At 41.4% G+C, this 17,776-nt stretch overlaps 1 protein-coding gene across 2 annotated transcripts in view; it reads right to left on the bottom strand.

Annotated features, from left to right (window-relative positions):
- The window catches only part of LOC124168533 (mRNA-capping enzyme), a 133,403-nt gene that overhangs the window by 93,145 nt on the left and 22,482 nt on the right, over positions 1 to 17,776 (bottom strand). For both annotated transcript variants that reach the window (XM_046546869.1, XM_046546870.1), the window contains 2 exons: positions 14,842 to 14,964; positions 10,902 to 11,174 (listed from right to left, as the gene is read on the bottom strand). In XM_046546869.1, coding sequence (XP_046402825.1) covers positions 10,902 to 11,174; positions 14,842 to 14,964 — 396 coding nt within the window. The remainder of the gene's footprint in view (positions 1 to 10,901; positions 11,175 to 14,841; positions 14,965 to 17,776) is intronic.

Raw genomic sequence — 17,776 nt, 5'->3', positions numbered from 1 at the left:
CACCTTTTGTGATAATGTTAACATTTCCAGCAATCACCTGTCTTAGTCAAAAGTAGATACGCATACACGCTACATACACGTTACATACGCTGCACGTTATTCTGTATGTACACGTTACACACGCTGTACGTTACGCTACACGTTACATATGCTGCCGTATCTTTTAAGTTTCAATATCCTTCTACGGCAAAGTTGAACTAAGAGCGATATTTGCGTTCATAAAAGAGCCTGAAATATTACTGAAGAGGGCGCAGGGGGAAGCAATAATTAGATTCGCGATGTTTTTAGTTTCACGCTCAACAGCGTGATGTCATTTCAACCGTTCCTGTATTCATTTTTGCAACTCATTGAGACGAATAAATAACCTAACTTCATATTACTCCAGTCGGGATTTTCAAATCAAGTCAAAAGACAACTGTGTCAAATCAAGATTGGCGGCCTCTTTGGGCCAGGGGTTATGCTGCACAAAATCTAAAAACTGTAAAATCAAGAAAAGATGTAAAATCGAAGTTTCACCATGGCAATTCCCTATGCTTTCCAGCCGGACTTGAGTGTCGCTATGTAAAAACAAGACTTGATGTAAAATCAAAGAGCGTAAAATCGAAGTTTAACTGTATTATTAAACTTGCTGTTTACATTTAATTAGAGCTGAATAGCCAGAAAGAGTGTTGAATTATCACAGTTCATAAAAATTCATGCTGCTGCTGAGTTTCATTAATATGAATGTTAATGCTAGAAATCATCATCACTGGTCAACAACCCTAGGATTGGTTTGACGCAGCTCTCCACTCAGTTCTCCTACCAACTTATCTTTTCACACCTACGTATTTCTTCTCTTTCACATCCTTCTTTACTTGTTCCATATATTTTGTTCAAGGTCTTCCTTTTCCGTTCTTGCCTTCCACTTGTCCCTCGACGATTGTCTTCATCAGGCCATCATGTCTCAAGATGTGGCCTACAAGGTTGTTCCATCTTCTTGTTAAGGTTTTCATGAGGCTTCTCTTCTCTCCTACTCTTCTTAGGACTTCCTCGTTACTGACTCAGTCGATCCATTTGATCTTCATCATTTTTCTTTAGCACCACATTTCGAAGGCCTCTATCCTTGCTTTCTCCACTGCGGTCATTGTCCATGCCTCACTTCCGTATAGGAGCATACTCCAAATATAGTTTCTTACAAATTTTTTCTCTACTTCCATATTTAAGTTTCCCGCTGTAAGCAGGTCTCTCTTTTGGTGAAATGCTCTCTTTCTCTGAGCTATTCTGCTGATTATTTCTTTCTTACTTCTCCCATCACTAGTTATCTTACTTCCCAAATAACCGAATTCATCCACCTCTATCAGTTTTTGCTTCCCTATTTTAACCCTTTCGCTGCTGTTCAATCTCCGGAAACCTTCTCCTCACATGCAGCGAAAATGTTAAAATGCGTTTCCTGGCCCATGGAGCAGGTACTTCCAGGATGGGTGTGGTACACCCTTCGAAGGGTCGCTAATCCGCGACCCTATCCTCGACGAACTCACCCTCGCAGGACCGTCTCATCGGCCCTACCAGCGGGGGCCCTACCTCCGGAAAAGTGATTGCTCTGACTACAATTTGAAAATCAATCAATCTATCCGACCATCACAAAATGATTGTTTGCATCACACTCCTGCAAATCAAGCAATCAAGTACGTCTTTGAACCGTGTTTCTGCGATGAAAAATAACGATTTTGTTAACTTTGCAACAAAACGTGGCTGCGGACCACCGGAAAACGGCCATTATATCAAAGTTAACAAAATCGTTATTTTTCATCGCAGAAACACGGTTCAAAGACGCACTTGATTGCTTGATTGGCAGGAGTGCGATGAAAACAATCATTTTGTGATGATCGGATTGATTGATTGATTTTCAAATTGTAGTCAGAGCGATCACTTTTCCGGAGGTAGGGCCCCCGCTGGTAGGGCCGATGAGACGGTCCTGCGTGGGTGAGTTTGTCGAGGAAAGGGTCCTTGATTAGTGGGTCCCTTCGAAGTGCTTCGGCGAAAGTGCTGACCGCATGGCAGGGAGGAAGAAAAACTACGTCCACCGCAGTCTGCCGTGCGGACGTACTAGGTACGTCCACAGCAGTGAAAGGGTTAATGTTAGTCTTGACTTCTTCTCTTCTGCTGCATACTAATATCTTGGTTTTCTTCGTGTTTCTTTTCAGTTGATATTCACCCATTACCCTACCCATATTAACCAGGGTATTTTTCAAATCCTTCTCTGTTTCTGCTCTAACAGCTATGTCATCGGCAAATCTTAGCATGCTAATTTTTTCTCCATGGATATTCACACCCAATGCCTTTTCTTTGATTTCATTAATGGCTTTCTCAATGTAAACGTTGAAAATTACGGTGACAATGTACAGCCTTGTCGCACTCCTTTCCTAATTCTTGCTTCTTCATAGCTGGGCCCTGATTTTATCACCGCTACTTGGTTTTTGTATAACTGTGAATGATTCTTCTGTCATTGTAAAGAACCCCAATTTCCTTTAGGATTCTAAGCATTGTGCTCCAATCCAGGTTGTCTAATGCCTCCTCTAAGTCCACGAACGCAACGAACGTTGGCTTGTTCTTTTCCATTCTCTTCTCTATGAGCAGTCTCAGGGCCCATATTGCTTCCCTTGTGCCTTTGTTTTTTCTGAATCTAAATTGGTCCTCATCCAAAAACTCTTCTGCTCTTCGTTCTATTCTTCTATAGATGATCCTTGTCAGTATCTTCGGCGCATGTGTAGTTAGGCTTATGGTCCTAAAATCTTCGCACTTCTCCGCTCTTTTCTTCTTAGGAATAGGGATTATAATGTTCCTCTCGAAGTCCTTTGGTATCTCACCTGTAGAATAAATTTCACTAATGATTTTGTATAGCTGGTTCAACATCTTCTCTCCTGCATTTTTTATTAGCTCTGCGGGAATATCATCAATGCCAGACGCTTTATTTATCCTAAGGTCTCTTACAGCCGCATCAAATTCTGATCTTAAAATTGGGGCTCCCATGTCATCGGCATCCACTTCCCTCTCGCTTTCAATAGCATGCGTTCTTAGGCTGCCTCCTTTGTACAAATCTTCCAGATATTCCTTCCATCTCTTCCCTTTGTCTTCGTTTCCAATCATCAGTTCTCCGTTTTTGTCCCTAAGGGTATTATATCTTACACCCCTTTCCTTAACGTGGTTCCTCGCTATCCTATAGGCGGCCTCTACTTTTCCATGTTTAAGATTGTGTTGTACATCTTTACAAATATTTTTCATCCACGTTTCTCTAGCCTTCCGCGCTTTATGACATATTTCGTTCATTATTCTCTTGTAACAATTCTGTCCTTCCTCTGTTTTCGCAGCCTTGTATTTTCTTCTTTCTTCAATGAGATCTAATACTTCCTGCATGATCCATGGTTTTTTCACAACTCTTCTTTTACCAAGAACTTCCTCAGCTGCTGCCTGCAGACCACTTCTAAGGGTTTTCCAACTCTCTTCCATTGGTTTGTAGGTCGTATCCGCCCCTATTTCATTTTCTACAACCTCTTTAAAAGCTAGTTGATGCTGAACCTCCCTCAATTTTTCAACCTGCCATATGTTTTTCATGGCTTCCTTCAACTTTTTAAATGTAAGGTGGCATTTCATCATAACTAAGTTATGGTCACTATCGATATCTTCCCCTGGATAACTGTTGCAGTCCTTCACCTGGTTCCTGAATCTTTGTTTCACTAGAATGTAGTCGATTTGGAATCTTCTAAGGTCTCCTGGCATCTTTCTCGTGTATCTTCTTCGCAGGGGATTTTTGAATTAAGTGTTGGCAACCACTAGCCTGTGCTCAGTGCAGAATTCAAGTAACCTTTCTCCTCTTTCATTTTGGTTACCTAACCCATATTTCCCAGTTATTGTTCTGTCTTTACCTTCGCCAACGACGGCATTCCAGTCACCTAAAATAATAAGATTTTCTTCCCCTCTTGCATGCTTGGTAACTTCTGCTTTATCTTGGTAGACATCTTCTACTTCTTCATCTTCATAATCTGACGTCGGCATGTAAACCTGCACTACTACAGTAGCTACGGGTTTAGTATCTATCTTCACCATTACTATCCTTTCATTAAACTGCAGGTAGCTTTTAACACACATCCCGGCACTTCTTCTAAGCATTATGCCTACTCCAGCATTACTATTTAGCGATCCTGTGTGTAGATTCTGTAGCTTCCACTCCAAAAGTCTCCTTCTTGGGGCCACTTCATTTCGCTGATGTCTAATACGTCGAGGTTCATTCTTTGCATCTCCATCTTCTCTTCTCTAGCCTACCGCAGGTATGAAGTGATCTAACGTTCCATGTTCCTATCCTTAACATTCTATCACCTTTGACCGATGTACCCTCTCGAGTAGTCCCCGCCCGGAGTTCCGAATGGGGGAGTAGTTTACCTCCGGAATTAGGAAGATATGCCACAGTGTTTCAGGCAGAAATTTTTGCTATCCTAACCTGTGTGCACGCCATTGAGGAGACAGGTCTCTACAGGAGATCAATCCATATATGCACCGATAGTCAGGCTGCTCTAAAAGCCCTGAACTCACCTTGGTGCAGGTCTAAACTATTGGCTGAATGCTACAAGGCACTCAATATTTTGGGCAGCCATTGTAAAATAGAACTTTTCTGGGTACCGGGACATTCAGGTATCACCGGAAATGAGAAGGCAGATGAACTGGCCAAGGCCGGCGCTGAACAGAATCCAATTGGCCCAGAACCAATTGTGCCAGTTGCCCCCTCAATGGGGATGGCTGTAATCAAAGTGTGGGGATCAACCCAACACTTAAAGATCTGGCGAGAAACACCGGGTTTACGTCAGGCAAAAACCCTTATAGGAGAGATCTCTCCTAGACTAGAGAGAAGACTTCTTCTTATGAACAGAAGTCAAGTGCGGACGGTAGTAGGCCTGCTTACGGGACACTATCACGTAATGAGACATATGCACCTACTGGGGGCAACGGACTCAGATAGATGTAGATGGTGCGAGATGATAGAGGAAACAACCACCCATCTAGTATGCGAGTGCCCCGCAATCATGAGGACTCGATATAGGCACCTGGGCTCACCTTTTATAGAGCCCAAGGAAGTAAGAGATCTTCCCATTGGGGACCTCTTGTCCTTCATCAAGGACATTGGCCTCTCTGGGTGATCCATTTACGGTGGGTAGCACAATGGACCTACAGTAGGGCGGATCGGAAAAATCGATTTTTTTCAAATCCATCTGGCCCAATGAAAAAAAGTTGTGGGACCGATCAAAAATAAGGCCAGAAAAATTTGAGACCTCTAGGTGAACCCCTGACCCTCGCTCAAATGCAATTTAGGGGGGGAGGGTCATGATTCGAAAAATGTAATATTTTATGGTCATTTCTTATAGATTTTGCCGAGTTACTGCCCTTATAGGACCAAAATTTCATGCATTTTGACGTATCTGCCACCGTTTAGCCACAAAATGCCTAATTTGAGTCCGCGTCCGCAAAGAAAATATGTATTCCAACGCCCACGCAGCGTCGCGGATACAAGAGCCGCAGGCCGATCCCCTCCCCTCCCCGCTCGCTTCACCCCTCCCACGCCTCCAATACAGCAAAATTCATTCCGCGTATGCTGCTAGGAGGTCGTTTATCTTTGATAATATAAATCGGAAGATGGTAGAAGGTAATAAAGGAAGCTTAGTGAGACGACTTGTCCCTTATTAGGCGCCTCGTCGGGGTTAAACAAATCAATGTTACCAACTTTTAGAGAAGTGATGAAATAGTTTTAGATCCGAGAACGCAGGAAAGGAGCCTACGGTCCATGAAAAGGCCTCTCGAGTGGCTTTAAAGGTGTGTTAACTTCGGATATGCGCTCCAATTTCGACTTTGTCCGACAGATGTGATTAAATGGATTTTGGGCGAATGCCGCTCGCGTCCCCTCCCCTCAAGCCTCTCCCACGCGCCAAATGCACCAAAATTCACACCAAGTGCGTCTTACTTCGTTAGTCTAAATATTTAATGCTTCACTATCGTCTGTGGAGGAACAATCACGAAAGAATTTTTCAAATACCTGCTTTCTAAAATATAATTATAAACATTCTTATCAATTTAAAACTCAAAAATCAAATAAATTATGATAAATGACAAAAAAGTTTTGTTTAGCATTTCACTACCAGCTGGTACCATACGGTACCACTGCGCGTTAACGGGTTAACATCTCAATTAATCTTTGAAAATGACAGAACAGTAAATATGTAATTGCGTTCACCACACTGTAATTGATACCATGCCAGTGATGTTCAAGTTGGGTAATTATTTACTCAAGTGATGTAAAGCAGACTCCTGATTATCCGGCTGCATTTTATCAGGCTTACGGATTATTCGTGCACGAGTTCACAGTCCTTCAAAGTTTTCCGCGATCTTTATAAAAAAATAAAATCAGACGAAAAAGCACCAAGATACATATTTTCAGTTTTTAAAAACAATGCTACACCGGGCTAACTGTTCCAATTAGAATCCACTTCTTAAAGTGGAAATGTTTTATCTCTCTGCTGACATGGAATGTTTCAAGTTTACTTGAACGTCTGCTCTAGCATTGTAGATGACGATCACTAGTGGAAAAAAACTCTTGATTAATTTTAGAAGATTCTTCAATGGTTAATCATTCATACATTCAGAGAAATGTTAATTATAATCTCCAATTTATATTTCATATCTCTAACTAGCAATTATTGCCGTGGCATCGCATGCGGTTGAATATGGCCCAAGGGAACCGGAGATTTCTTTGCACTCGGGCATGTTTACGCCGTTACCACTCAAGGCCAAACTGGAGAGAAAGAGAATGGTAGAAGTGAAAGCAGCGGGGGAAGCACAAGTAGAGATAGCACGAGTCATAGCCAGGCACTCGCCTGTGTAGACAATTTGCCTTAAGCCCTGGTTTCCTATAACTGCTGCTGCGCAATGGCGTAATTGCGCACCCGTTGCCTTCACAGGAGTTCCATGCTCCTCCTTTCCAAGCATCCCGGTGCGGGATCGGGCTCAGTGATTACGGAACCTCATCTTGCAGCAGTTGCACCCCAGGCAACTTGTGCGAGACGCAACCACTCGGCATGGTGCCTGTCAATGTAGTTTCCAACGTCGCCCAGGGGTTTCCAAGTGGATTCGTGCAAAACACTTTTCTGAATTTGTCACCTCACAACCACAGGCACGTCACATTTAGCAGTAGGAATATGAGTTCAATCACGCAATCACGTTATCATGCGAAAAGATCATCGTCAGGATGAGAAAGCTCTTAACTAGTGATGGGTCGGTTCGATTCCTCGATTCTTCGATTCCTCGATTCTCGACCAAGAACCGGAATCGAAAACGAGTACTTGCCAAGGTGAAAAATCGATTCCGATTCCAGTAGTACTTCAAACCACAAAATATACGACCGCGTTTCCAACATTCATTTGAACTTTCGCGCCACGTAATCGTGATAACAAAACACACATCTTCTAGGGAAGTGCGAGTAGTCGAAAATTCAAGTCGAGTCGAGTAGTTGGTACTCGACTCGAGCGTTTCGAGTAGCATTACGGATGTCGAGTCGAGTAGTTAAGGTTACAGAGCTTTCGAGTCTAGTAGGCCCAGCGATCTTCCGACAGGAAGCGCTATCATGAAACTCATGCAGTTTTTAAAGCTGATAAGTCATTCTAATGCCTTGGTCTGGTAGTTTCAGCTTGCCGAATACACTATAGTTGTCGAAATGGGCCCCGAATACCTTTACGGCAGCCGCGGCGGCCGATCGTCTTCCTACCCGGCGCGCACTGGTCCGAAATCGGAAAAAGCTGGAATAAAGTCCAAAATGACCTTTTTGGGGATAGAGACTTGAAACGTGGCGTAAATACTCATAAACCATTACCAGATATAGATTTATATGCCATTTTACATACATACGACTCTTTAGTGAGATACAGTGGCCCAAACATGACCAATTTTTCAATGCCACGCGAGATATCGTTTTTCCTAAAAAAATCTTTGAATTTATCCAGGTGGTTTTGCGTTGGTATGAGTTTTATAGAATAAGAAAACAAAATATTCCTGGACCTGGTGCTTTTCCTGTATTTTCAATGACTTTTGAAGATTTTGGCTCTCATCTGTCTGGTTCACAACAAAAATGGCCGACCCGTTTTTCACGTGAAATTTGACATAAAGTAGACATTATCTTTCGTTTACGAAAAATATCACTCGAAAAATTTGAACTACAATATAAAGTAAAGATTTCTTAAGATTACTTAGTAGAAATCTTGGAAAAAATCTTGCGACGAAGGAAATTAGAGCGATTTTTTAATCGCGCGTCAAGGATGACCTACACGCCGCAGACCTCCGAGACTCGGTAACTGAGGCCGATTTTTCAAGTTTTTTAAAACATTAGCCTTGAAAATCGTCATTCAAAGCATGGATAATCGTCTTAATTGACTTAAAACACTAAACTGAGAATGTTATAAAGGATTATGTATAGATCGACTAGGCCAGTAGGCGCATTACTCGAAAGAAAATACTAAGGATTGGATATTTTTCGGAACCATCCCACGCATAAGAAATATGGCTCGGGTATTGAAGTAAAGTGAAGAAATTAAGTCAGCATGCTTAAGAGAGAGAAAAAGGAACTATTTCCATGAAAGGCAACAACTGATACCCTTATTCCCTTTCCACCTTCGCCGAGGTGAGTCGCGCGGAAGGGGGAGTTTTCTTATCACAAGGCATCTTTTAGCCTTTTTTTATTACTGCGTCTGTCCGATGTGAATTTCATTTGTAGAGCTTAGTTTCATTCTTGAACTTAAAAAAAAGCAAGAGATTTTAACGCTGATTAAATGACGTGAGAAGTATAGAATTTTTTTGGCTCTACAAAACTAAAATTTTATTCTATAGTTAGTTCGCTTCGTCCACTTGAATTCCATGAAGATTCAAGATCCAAATAAATCATTCATACAATTTTTAATAAAAATTCCAAAGTCTCCAAAATCTTGCAATTTTGGTAGGAAAGTCACACAAGTGTGCAGCAAAAGCCAATTTTCTGCAGGTAGTAATACTGTAACATATGGAGATGGCTGCCTGGCATATGACATACCTGCTGATATGGCATACCTGCTGGCTGAGCATGTAAAATAATTGGATTTTCTGCTTGAGAATTTGAAAGGGCCAAATATTACATGATTCATATACTTAGTATGTAATCTTTATTATAGCTGCAAAAATTACTATACTCAGGGGTCTCCCTTGTAGTTTGGATATATATTATATGGTCGACATATTACTTGGGGTTAATTAATTTCAATTTTCCCTATAGAACAGTTGAAGACACATTAATTTTCATTCATCTCCTACTTCTGGCAATAACCATGAACGATCCTCATTATATTTTCCTTTTTACATTCATCATAGAAAATTGGAGTAGAATATATTGTAGTATGCATTGCTGTAATGCCTGGTTCAGAAATTATCATACTCCACTCCACTCGATACTCGCGAGTAATTTTCAACTCGACTCAAGATCAAAAAGTGCTACTTGGAAATCCCTATTATATTCCGAGGGAGCAAATGCAGACTAGGGAGCTTGTGACAGGTATATAGTCAGGATACAGTGATGCATTTGGAAAAGTGTCCAAAGTCACCATAGCAAACCCTGTTGAAGCTGAAGTGGAAGATTATTTATCATAGATTAATGCACCACCAAATTCCTTCCCTGGGAAATACTGAAAGACTTGTATCTCCTACCCAGGGCTGAAAGTATTAGCGAAGAGGTTTCTTGCCATACCGCCATCCACTGTGTTCAGTGAAAGACATTTAGTTCTGCAGGAAAAATATGTGATGTAAAATGCAACAGGCTTTATCCTGACAGAGTGAAGATGCTTTGCTTTCTGAGCAAAAATTTGAAGTCTGTAAAAGGAGACTAAATTTGTGAGACATTATTGATAATGATAAGATATTATCAATAAAAGATAGATATTAAAGAAGATACTTTTATTTTAAATTTAAACATGAGTGCTAATATTCTAAAGTAATACCTATCATGTAACACCACTTTTCAGGTATGTTCTGTTTTGAAATTTAGCTATTATATTGTGATTACATAGTGATGATATGAAAGATGCTTTTGTTTGACTGACTCTTTCACAGAGTAATATTTTTTAAAGCGGTTTTCTTGTTGCCTGGAATTAAGTGATATTTTCCTTGGAGCCTATGGCATCAGAATCGATGGAATCGGTATCGGTAGAATCGGAATCGAAATGTCAGAATCGGAATCGGGATCGGAATCGATAAAATTTTGGAATCGACCCATCACTACTCTTAACGATTCCGGAAAGCAATCTATAATAATAGACAATGTGCATAAGCAATAACAGATTGTTTGATTTACGTAAATTATGAAAATTAAGAGAAATAAAAGGAAATTAAGTTTGGATTATTCGTGTTTTTCGATTATTTGTGCCGCCTCTCCCCACCATTAGCCCATTTGGATAATCGGAAGTAGGTACATATGCTGCACTTGTGTTCCATTTTAGGCATTACCTCCTCTGAATCCTCTACATTACATATTTGAGGAGGCCATGATGCAGGCAAATCTAATGCTTATCTTCCAGAGATTTAGGGTAAAACAGAGGGGACTATACTCGGAGATAGAAGGTTTCAAAATTACTATTTTTCAACATTAAATTTGTTCCCTAGCAGAATTCCAAAAAAGTGGGGTAACAAGCTTTTTATGCAATGTTTATCAAAATTGGGCCGGTAAAATAGAAATTGTGAGCAATAAAAAGTACCACACCTGCAACTCCGTTACCTTTCACTCATTCCCATAGCATACTGAGGCTGACGTGGTGAAGATAATGTAAACACAAAGTAAAAAGTGGTGCTTATTGGAAGATGGAGCTCACCTTGTGCCGTCTGCTTTCCACGACACCATATACGGCATCTCATGCATCAGATTCAGATTTGATGTGTCCATGGAGACTGGCTGACAGCCTGGGAAGCCGTCGCCCGCCTCTCCACAGAAGTTGGTCAATGCCTGTACCTTCCTCTGCACGGCAGTCAGCTTCTCTGCGTTGGAGACCACAGATATGCCCTTGGTCACACCTTCCATGAACACAGCTGGCCTCTTGCGCATGTTCCCCTTGCGTCTTCGCTTCCCACCCCCACCACCTCCAACACTGAAGACAGAACACACAGCAAATCTTTACTCATTAGTGTCCAGCAAAACATGATGGAACTACTTCACAATAGTTCATTTAATTAATAGTCAATGGCAGGTTCCACAATTATTTATTGATGCGACTGGTTTTGCTACTAAAAAGGAGGCATCGTGAAAAAATATGTTCGGGATCTGGATGTGGATGCTATTTTCTGAGACTATGTAGGTGAGGTAGAAAAAGGGTCACGACTTTCTTCCACATAGGCCAGGGTTCGAGAGATATTCGCATGTGAAGATTTTGTGCACCATCACTTTGAGTAATCGCCTCCTCTCAAGTGCAGGGGAGGTGGCACGGTCTACAGCACCAGTCCAGTGACTCATACCGCATTCGTCCCGTGTTCGAGTCCTGATGTCGGCAAATTTTTTCTCTCCACTAATTTTTGAAATCACTATTACAACTCATCCCCATTCATTTTATTTTGTTACTTTGCGATACTTATTTCCATATTAACTTATGAATTTGAAATGGATCTCCAAATTGTGCCCTACCACGCAAATTAGAGGACGTATGTAATTACAGTCGAGAGTCATCCGATGACTTTTTAAAAGGAGGGGTGGAGAACCCTGTGCCAGCATGGTTTACAGCCAATCGCTGTCCCCCAAACCCACCTCAGACCCTCACCTAGTCATACAACATTGACACATGCATATGAAGCACTGAAACCAGCCTGAACCACCAAAACAAGCCCTTTCTTCGAATCACCACTGAAACGAGGGATTCTCCATTTGGGTCCTTTCTTCACGGAACCCTTTTGTTTGCATGTGAGGTGGGCCTTTCCCTTTCTTACCTGGCAACCTAGCCCCCTACCCCCGATTACACCCGTCGAAATGTCATCGAACAACTCTTGGCGCCCAGACTGCACTTACACGGGAATTTTCGAGTAATTTGCTCATCCTCGCCCCAGCCATTGCTCCCACAGCCTCTTTGTAATCTCAACTCTTTCTTCTCATCAAATAAACACCATTGGCTATCCTCACATTCAGTTACTGACCCTAACCAGTTTCCCCTCCTACCCTTCAAGGCTCTTCAATACAATGGGCCTGCTTTCCAGCAGCCTACTCAAGCCATTTTTGAGATCTGGTGTGATATTTTGGGGCAACACCAGTGCTGCCACAAGGGCCTTCTCCATGCAAAAGAGATCTTTGAAGGCAATTGCTGCTGTTTCCATCAGATCTCCAGGAAAGCCACTGTTTCTTAAATTCAAGATAATGACACTACCATGTCTGTTTATTTTTTATTGTGCACTATTTGTCAAAATGTATCCTGATTTGTTCTGTCCGAGCTCTACCATTCATGATTATTTCACTCGGCGCAGAAATGATGTTCACCTGAGAAGGCAACCCTGTGCCTTATCTAGAAAGGGAACTCATCACTCAGCTTCCCTTATTTTTAATAAATTACCACCGCATGTAAAAACTCAGTCCAACATTGCAACCTTCAAGCGCGAATTGAGAAGGCTGCTTTTATCCAAAGCCTATTACAATCTAGACGAATATATGTGTGATAATGTATAATTGATCTGTGTCGTTTTTTTGTGTGTTTGGTATCTCTTATTATCTGTAATATTCTCTTGACCATGTTCTATGTTCTATTCCTTGGACCAACAGAACAATAAAAATTATTATTATTATTATTATTATTATTATTCTTCGTTTAGCTTTCCCATCATTTTTCACACAATTGGGCGTCGCCGCCAAATTCAGGGATTATCGAGGGTCAGCTGTGGAGGGAGGGCTGTTGGGACGAAACTCTTTGAAGGACGCTAAAAGGCAGGACATAAGGGAGACATGGTGAATGGAAGGATATTCTGTTGTAAGGATCGAGATTTGCTAGGAAGACAGTGGGTGGGCTGTGGAGAATATCTAATGGGGGGAAAGACTAGAGGAAATGATACAGTGGAACCCCGATCTATCGTTCCCGCATTCATCGTTCACCGTCCCTGGTCCCAGGTCCCAAATAAAGTTCCATAAAGACAATATAATATTTTCCCACACCTATCATTCCCCGAAGTATCGTTTTCCACATTGATCGTTTGAAGATCGCAGTCCCGTTGTATGATATTCCTGCATCCATCGTTTGACGAAAATGAGATGAAGTATTTACAATGTGTTGTTTATGGCTAATAACAACAGGCACACAGTTTGAATCTTCCCCATGAGATTGAACTACCATAGGGAGAAACATAGTGCCGTGGGAAAGTAACATTACCGCATTTCCCAAGATCCGCTGTCCCCCTCCATTCAGCACTTGCCTCCCCCTCTCTGATGCTTTCTTCTTCTCCAAAATCAAACAAAAGGTCCCAGCTCGCGAATCGTATTATGAAGACCTTAGTTTTGAAAGAAAATATCAAGTTACAGGAGAACAATTGAAACCTTTTTCAGGCCTCCCCCTTTTTCGCCCACAGACTTTTTTTAGCAGACTCACTTCAAAGTTCCCCTTTTCTGGAGGTCAACTGCTGCACCAATCACCTATTGGCCCACAAGGTGTCTAACAATGAATTTTGGCAATTGGTATTATACTTTTATTAGTTTGAAATATTAGTTATGTGCACGTAATTTTAAAAAATAATACCAAACATCACGTATTTCTAACAGTTAAGCAAGGAACTAGTAGGAATAAAACAGTAATGATTTCTGGCGAATCCCAAAATCCTTGCAGCTGAACTTCTCAGCAGTTGATGTGGCATTTATTTCGGAAACCTGGACATCAGGTTACAATTTACGAGTCATAATATAAGTCTCACTTGTCAGAGTTACTGACGAAGGGATATCTTCTCAGGGATATCTCTTCTAGTATCAAAATGTGACTGTGGTGTGCTCAACATCTGGAAAACTCACAACTCAAGTGTATGGAGTTTTCTTGGAAATTATTCTAAAACCTTTTGTGGACGAGAAACTTATTTTCCTACTAATAGATTCCTGGTGAGGGCAGACAAATGGTGAAATGTGTGACAAATTGTTTGAAGGTGACGCAGGGAATCCAAATTGCAAAATAAAAATTATACCGCCCCAACAAAGATGAGCACATTACCCAGAAATTCCCGTGTTGGTTATTATATACATCCTCTAATTCATATGGTAAGGCACAATTCGGAGTTCCTTTTAAAATCCATTAATTGATATGAGTTGTAACATTGATTCCAAAAATTCAGAGGAAAAAATAATGCCGATACTGGGACTCGAACCTGGGATGCGCACGATAGGAGTCACTGAATTAGCACCCTAGACCACACCGCCACTGCAGTAGTTGAGAGAGGGCGATTACTCAAAGGATTTTCTCAAAGGAAAGTCATGGTGCGCAAAATCTTTACATGCAAATATCTCTCGAACCTGGGCCTATGTGGAAGAAAACCGTGACACTTTTCCTACCTTACCTATATAGTCTCAGACAATAACATCCGCATGCAGATCCCGAACATCACTTTGGCGATGTCTCCTTGTAAGTGATGATGATGATGATACCTCGTAAGTAAACTTGTGGCAACAAGTAAATAAATCTGCCAGTGCCCCTCTGCCATCCCAATTCTCTTAAAATGACGTAACAACCATTGAACTTTACTGAGATCACTAATGCATGCAATGAACCACAGGACTAGCTGTGGAGAATGGAAGGGAGAGTATTTCACCTGCTGTTAGTGTCGCTTTGGACTTCCAGAGCGTTCCCCTCGTCATCTTCTCCCCCATCATCAAATTCCTTGTGCCACGTTGGCAGCTCTGGAGGGAGTGGAGCGAAATTTGGGTCATCGTACCTGCAGAACATGATTGGAAAGAAGTTGTAATAGGCTCCTTCGTTTCACACACCATCATATGCACACACACGTCTTTGCAGGATTAGCGATAATACATGCTGCACTCAAGACACAAAAGTAAGACATGCCATTCACTCAGGAACCAATGGAAGAAATCTCTATCTAGCATGGTGCGATAACTAAATCGCTACATTCAATGAAGAAAAGTAAATCTCGTGGTCTGGAGGGAATACCTGCACATAAGGACTTAGCACAACAGATCACACTGTTCCTAGAGGTAATTTCAAGAAGTCATTGTCAGAGGGAAATTACCACTAGAATGGAAAATTGCAAGCATTACACCTACATAAATCCAAAAAGGGAAGCAGGAGTGACCCAGACAACTATTGTCCAATTTCATTGAAATTGATTATACGCAAGATACTCGAACATGTCGTACTTAGCAATATCATGACCTTCTTGGACAATCATAACTAGAGACATGCATAAGTCGCAAATGCGATAACGTGAATTTTAACGCGAATTCCGGGATTTTCCAGCGAATACATGAATTTCGTGTTAATTGTGATTTTCTCCAATTCATGGGCAATTTTCACAATTTTTTTCTTCTGCTCATGCTTCTCCCGCAAAATTGTGTTTGGAGGCATATATTTAAGCTGTAATTTTTTCACTGCATTGGCCGCTTTCCGACGCGACAAATTTAGATGGACCGCCCTTCACAGCAGAGTGCCGTGAGATGTCTCATTTGAAAGTGAGGGAGGTGTCTCGTTTGAAAGTGGCTTGAATTTCACGGCACCGTGACGTGAACGGCGGCCGGCAAAAAGTCGTTGCATCTGAAAGTAGCCTCAAGGTAGCATTGCGTTTATTTTACGCCATAAATGGCACACCGCCGGGGCCGGATTGAACCTTGCCTTGCTGACCATCGACAACGCCATGCCGTCAACCGCGCGATTCGACTCGTTTGAAGAAATGCATTGAAACCAATGGTTATTTAAAGCACGGTGCCGTGCCATTGACGACGGCCAGAGCAAAGCCGGCTCGTCTGACAGCGGCAAAAAGCGGAGGTGCACCATCTATGCCGTGAAATACACATATAGCTACATTGAGGCAGCTTTCAGCCGAAACGACCTATCGCCGGCTGCCATTCCAGGCACAGCGCCGTGAAATTCAGGCCCCTTTCCGACAAGACAACTCACTGGATTTCACGGCGCTGTGCCGTGAACGGCGGCCCGCGGAAATTCGTCACGTCGGTGAGTGGCCAATGCAATGAAAAAATTACGGCTCAAATATATGCCTCCAAAAACAATTTCGTGGGAAAACATGAGCAAAAAGAAAAAATGATGAAAATCATGGCTGAGTTGGTGAAAATCGCCCATGAATTGGAGAAAATTCATGATTTCAACAAATAAACACATTCGAAGAAATAGAGTGACTTTTTCATCAGGATTATGTCTAAACCGCGGTTCACACGATGCCTACAAAGTAGCCAAAATGCCATGGGAATCTGATGGTTGACTTAATCAAATTACTGGAGGCTTCAAACTATCCAAATGCTCACATTCTATAAAGAGGAAACCCTTTCGCTACTATTGATGAAAATACGCGGCAGGACGTTCCTTGACCCAGGAGACGAAAGGCAAAAATTTTCATCTGAGATTTTCCTACACAGGCGAACAAATGCCGAAAATACACATTTCTTGCTCTCCTCCTTTTATGATATTCATGAGTTCCCTAAGTCTTAGTTTCAGGACCCAACACAGTGGAACACAGGTCGTATCCCTGAAATCTGGGAGCAGGTAGCCCAGTGGCGTAGCCAGGAATTTCTTTCTGGGGGGTCCAAAACGAGGGGGGGAAATTTTCGAAAAACAGGATACTAAGTAATGGGTTTTAAACTAATGTTAACACTTTTCATAATCGAAAAAACTTAATATAAAATATAATCGAAACTTCAATTGTTAAGGAATATTTTTTTAATTCATGATTTTTCGATATTTTGTTTTCTTTTATGAAGGAAAATGATTGTTTTTATATTTTGGGGGAGAGTCCGGACCCCTTGGACTCCACCCCTGGCTACGCCACTGAGGTAGCCGGACCCCTCGTCTTTTATTACCCCTCTTCGTGGCAAGGAACCGCAGTCATACAATAGTTCATTCAGTTAGTTTGTGAAATAAATATATGATTCTTTCTCAAAAAATATAAACTAAGAATTGAATTCTTTGTCTTTTGAGCAGTGTTTACAATATTTAAACGAAATTCTACCATAAATATTATCTTATATCTTGATTTCAGTATAAAATCAACATGGAAATTGTTAATGCATTAAATTCATTAATGGTGCTGGTAGAGCTTCATTCAAAATTTTAAAATTCTCAGAATAAAACAAGGAATTCAATTGGAAGTCTGCAATTTACGTGCAAGCAACAATCATCCATATAGCTAATTCATTTACACAAAGCATGAGTTTACAGCGAACCAATGCTGCTGATAGGGTTATAAACCGCGAAAGGAGGAAGACCAACTACCCTCGGAGCTCAAGATAATGCGATATCCCCACTAGAAAGGATCGAAAAAGGTTGGTGTTGAGAGTGTGTGATTATCCGCAAGACCTTTCTTAACAGATGTCCAACATAAATGCTCCATACAGAAGGGACTGAAGAGTCTCTTGGAGCGTAGTCCTGCATTCATGCTAAGGAGAGAACCCCACTCCACTCCACACTTTGAAAGGGTTAAGGAAGGTAAAAAATGAGCGTCGAGAATATTCATAAGAGTACTTTTTTTGATAAAACCACTTATTACATCTGCAAAACATACC

This window comes from Ischnura elegans, chromosome 11, assembly GCF_921293095.1.
Source record: "Ischnura elegans chromosome 11, ioIscEleg1.1, whole genome shotgun sequence".
NCBI lineage: Eukaryota > Metazoa > Arthropoda > Insecta > Odonata > Coenagrionidae > Ischnura > Ischnura elegans.
This window is presented reverse-complemented; position numbering and strand designations above follow the sequence as displayed.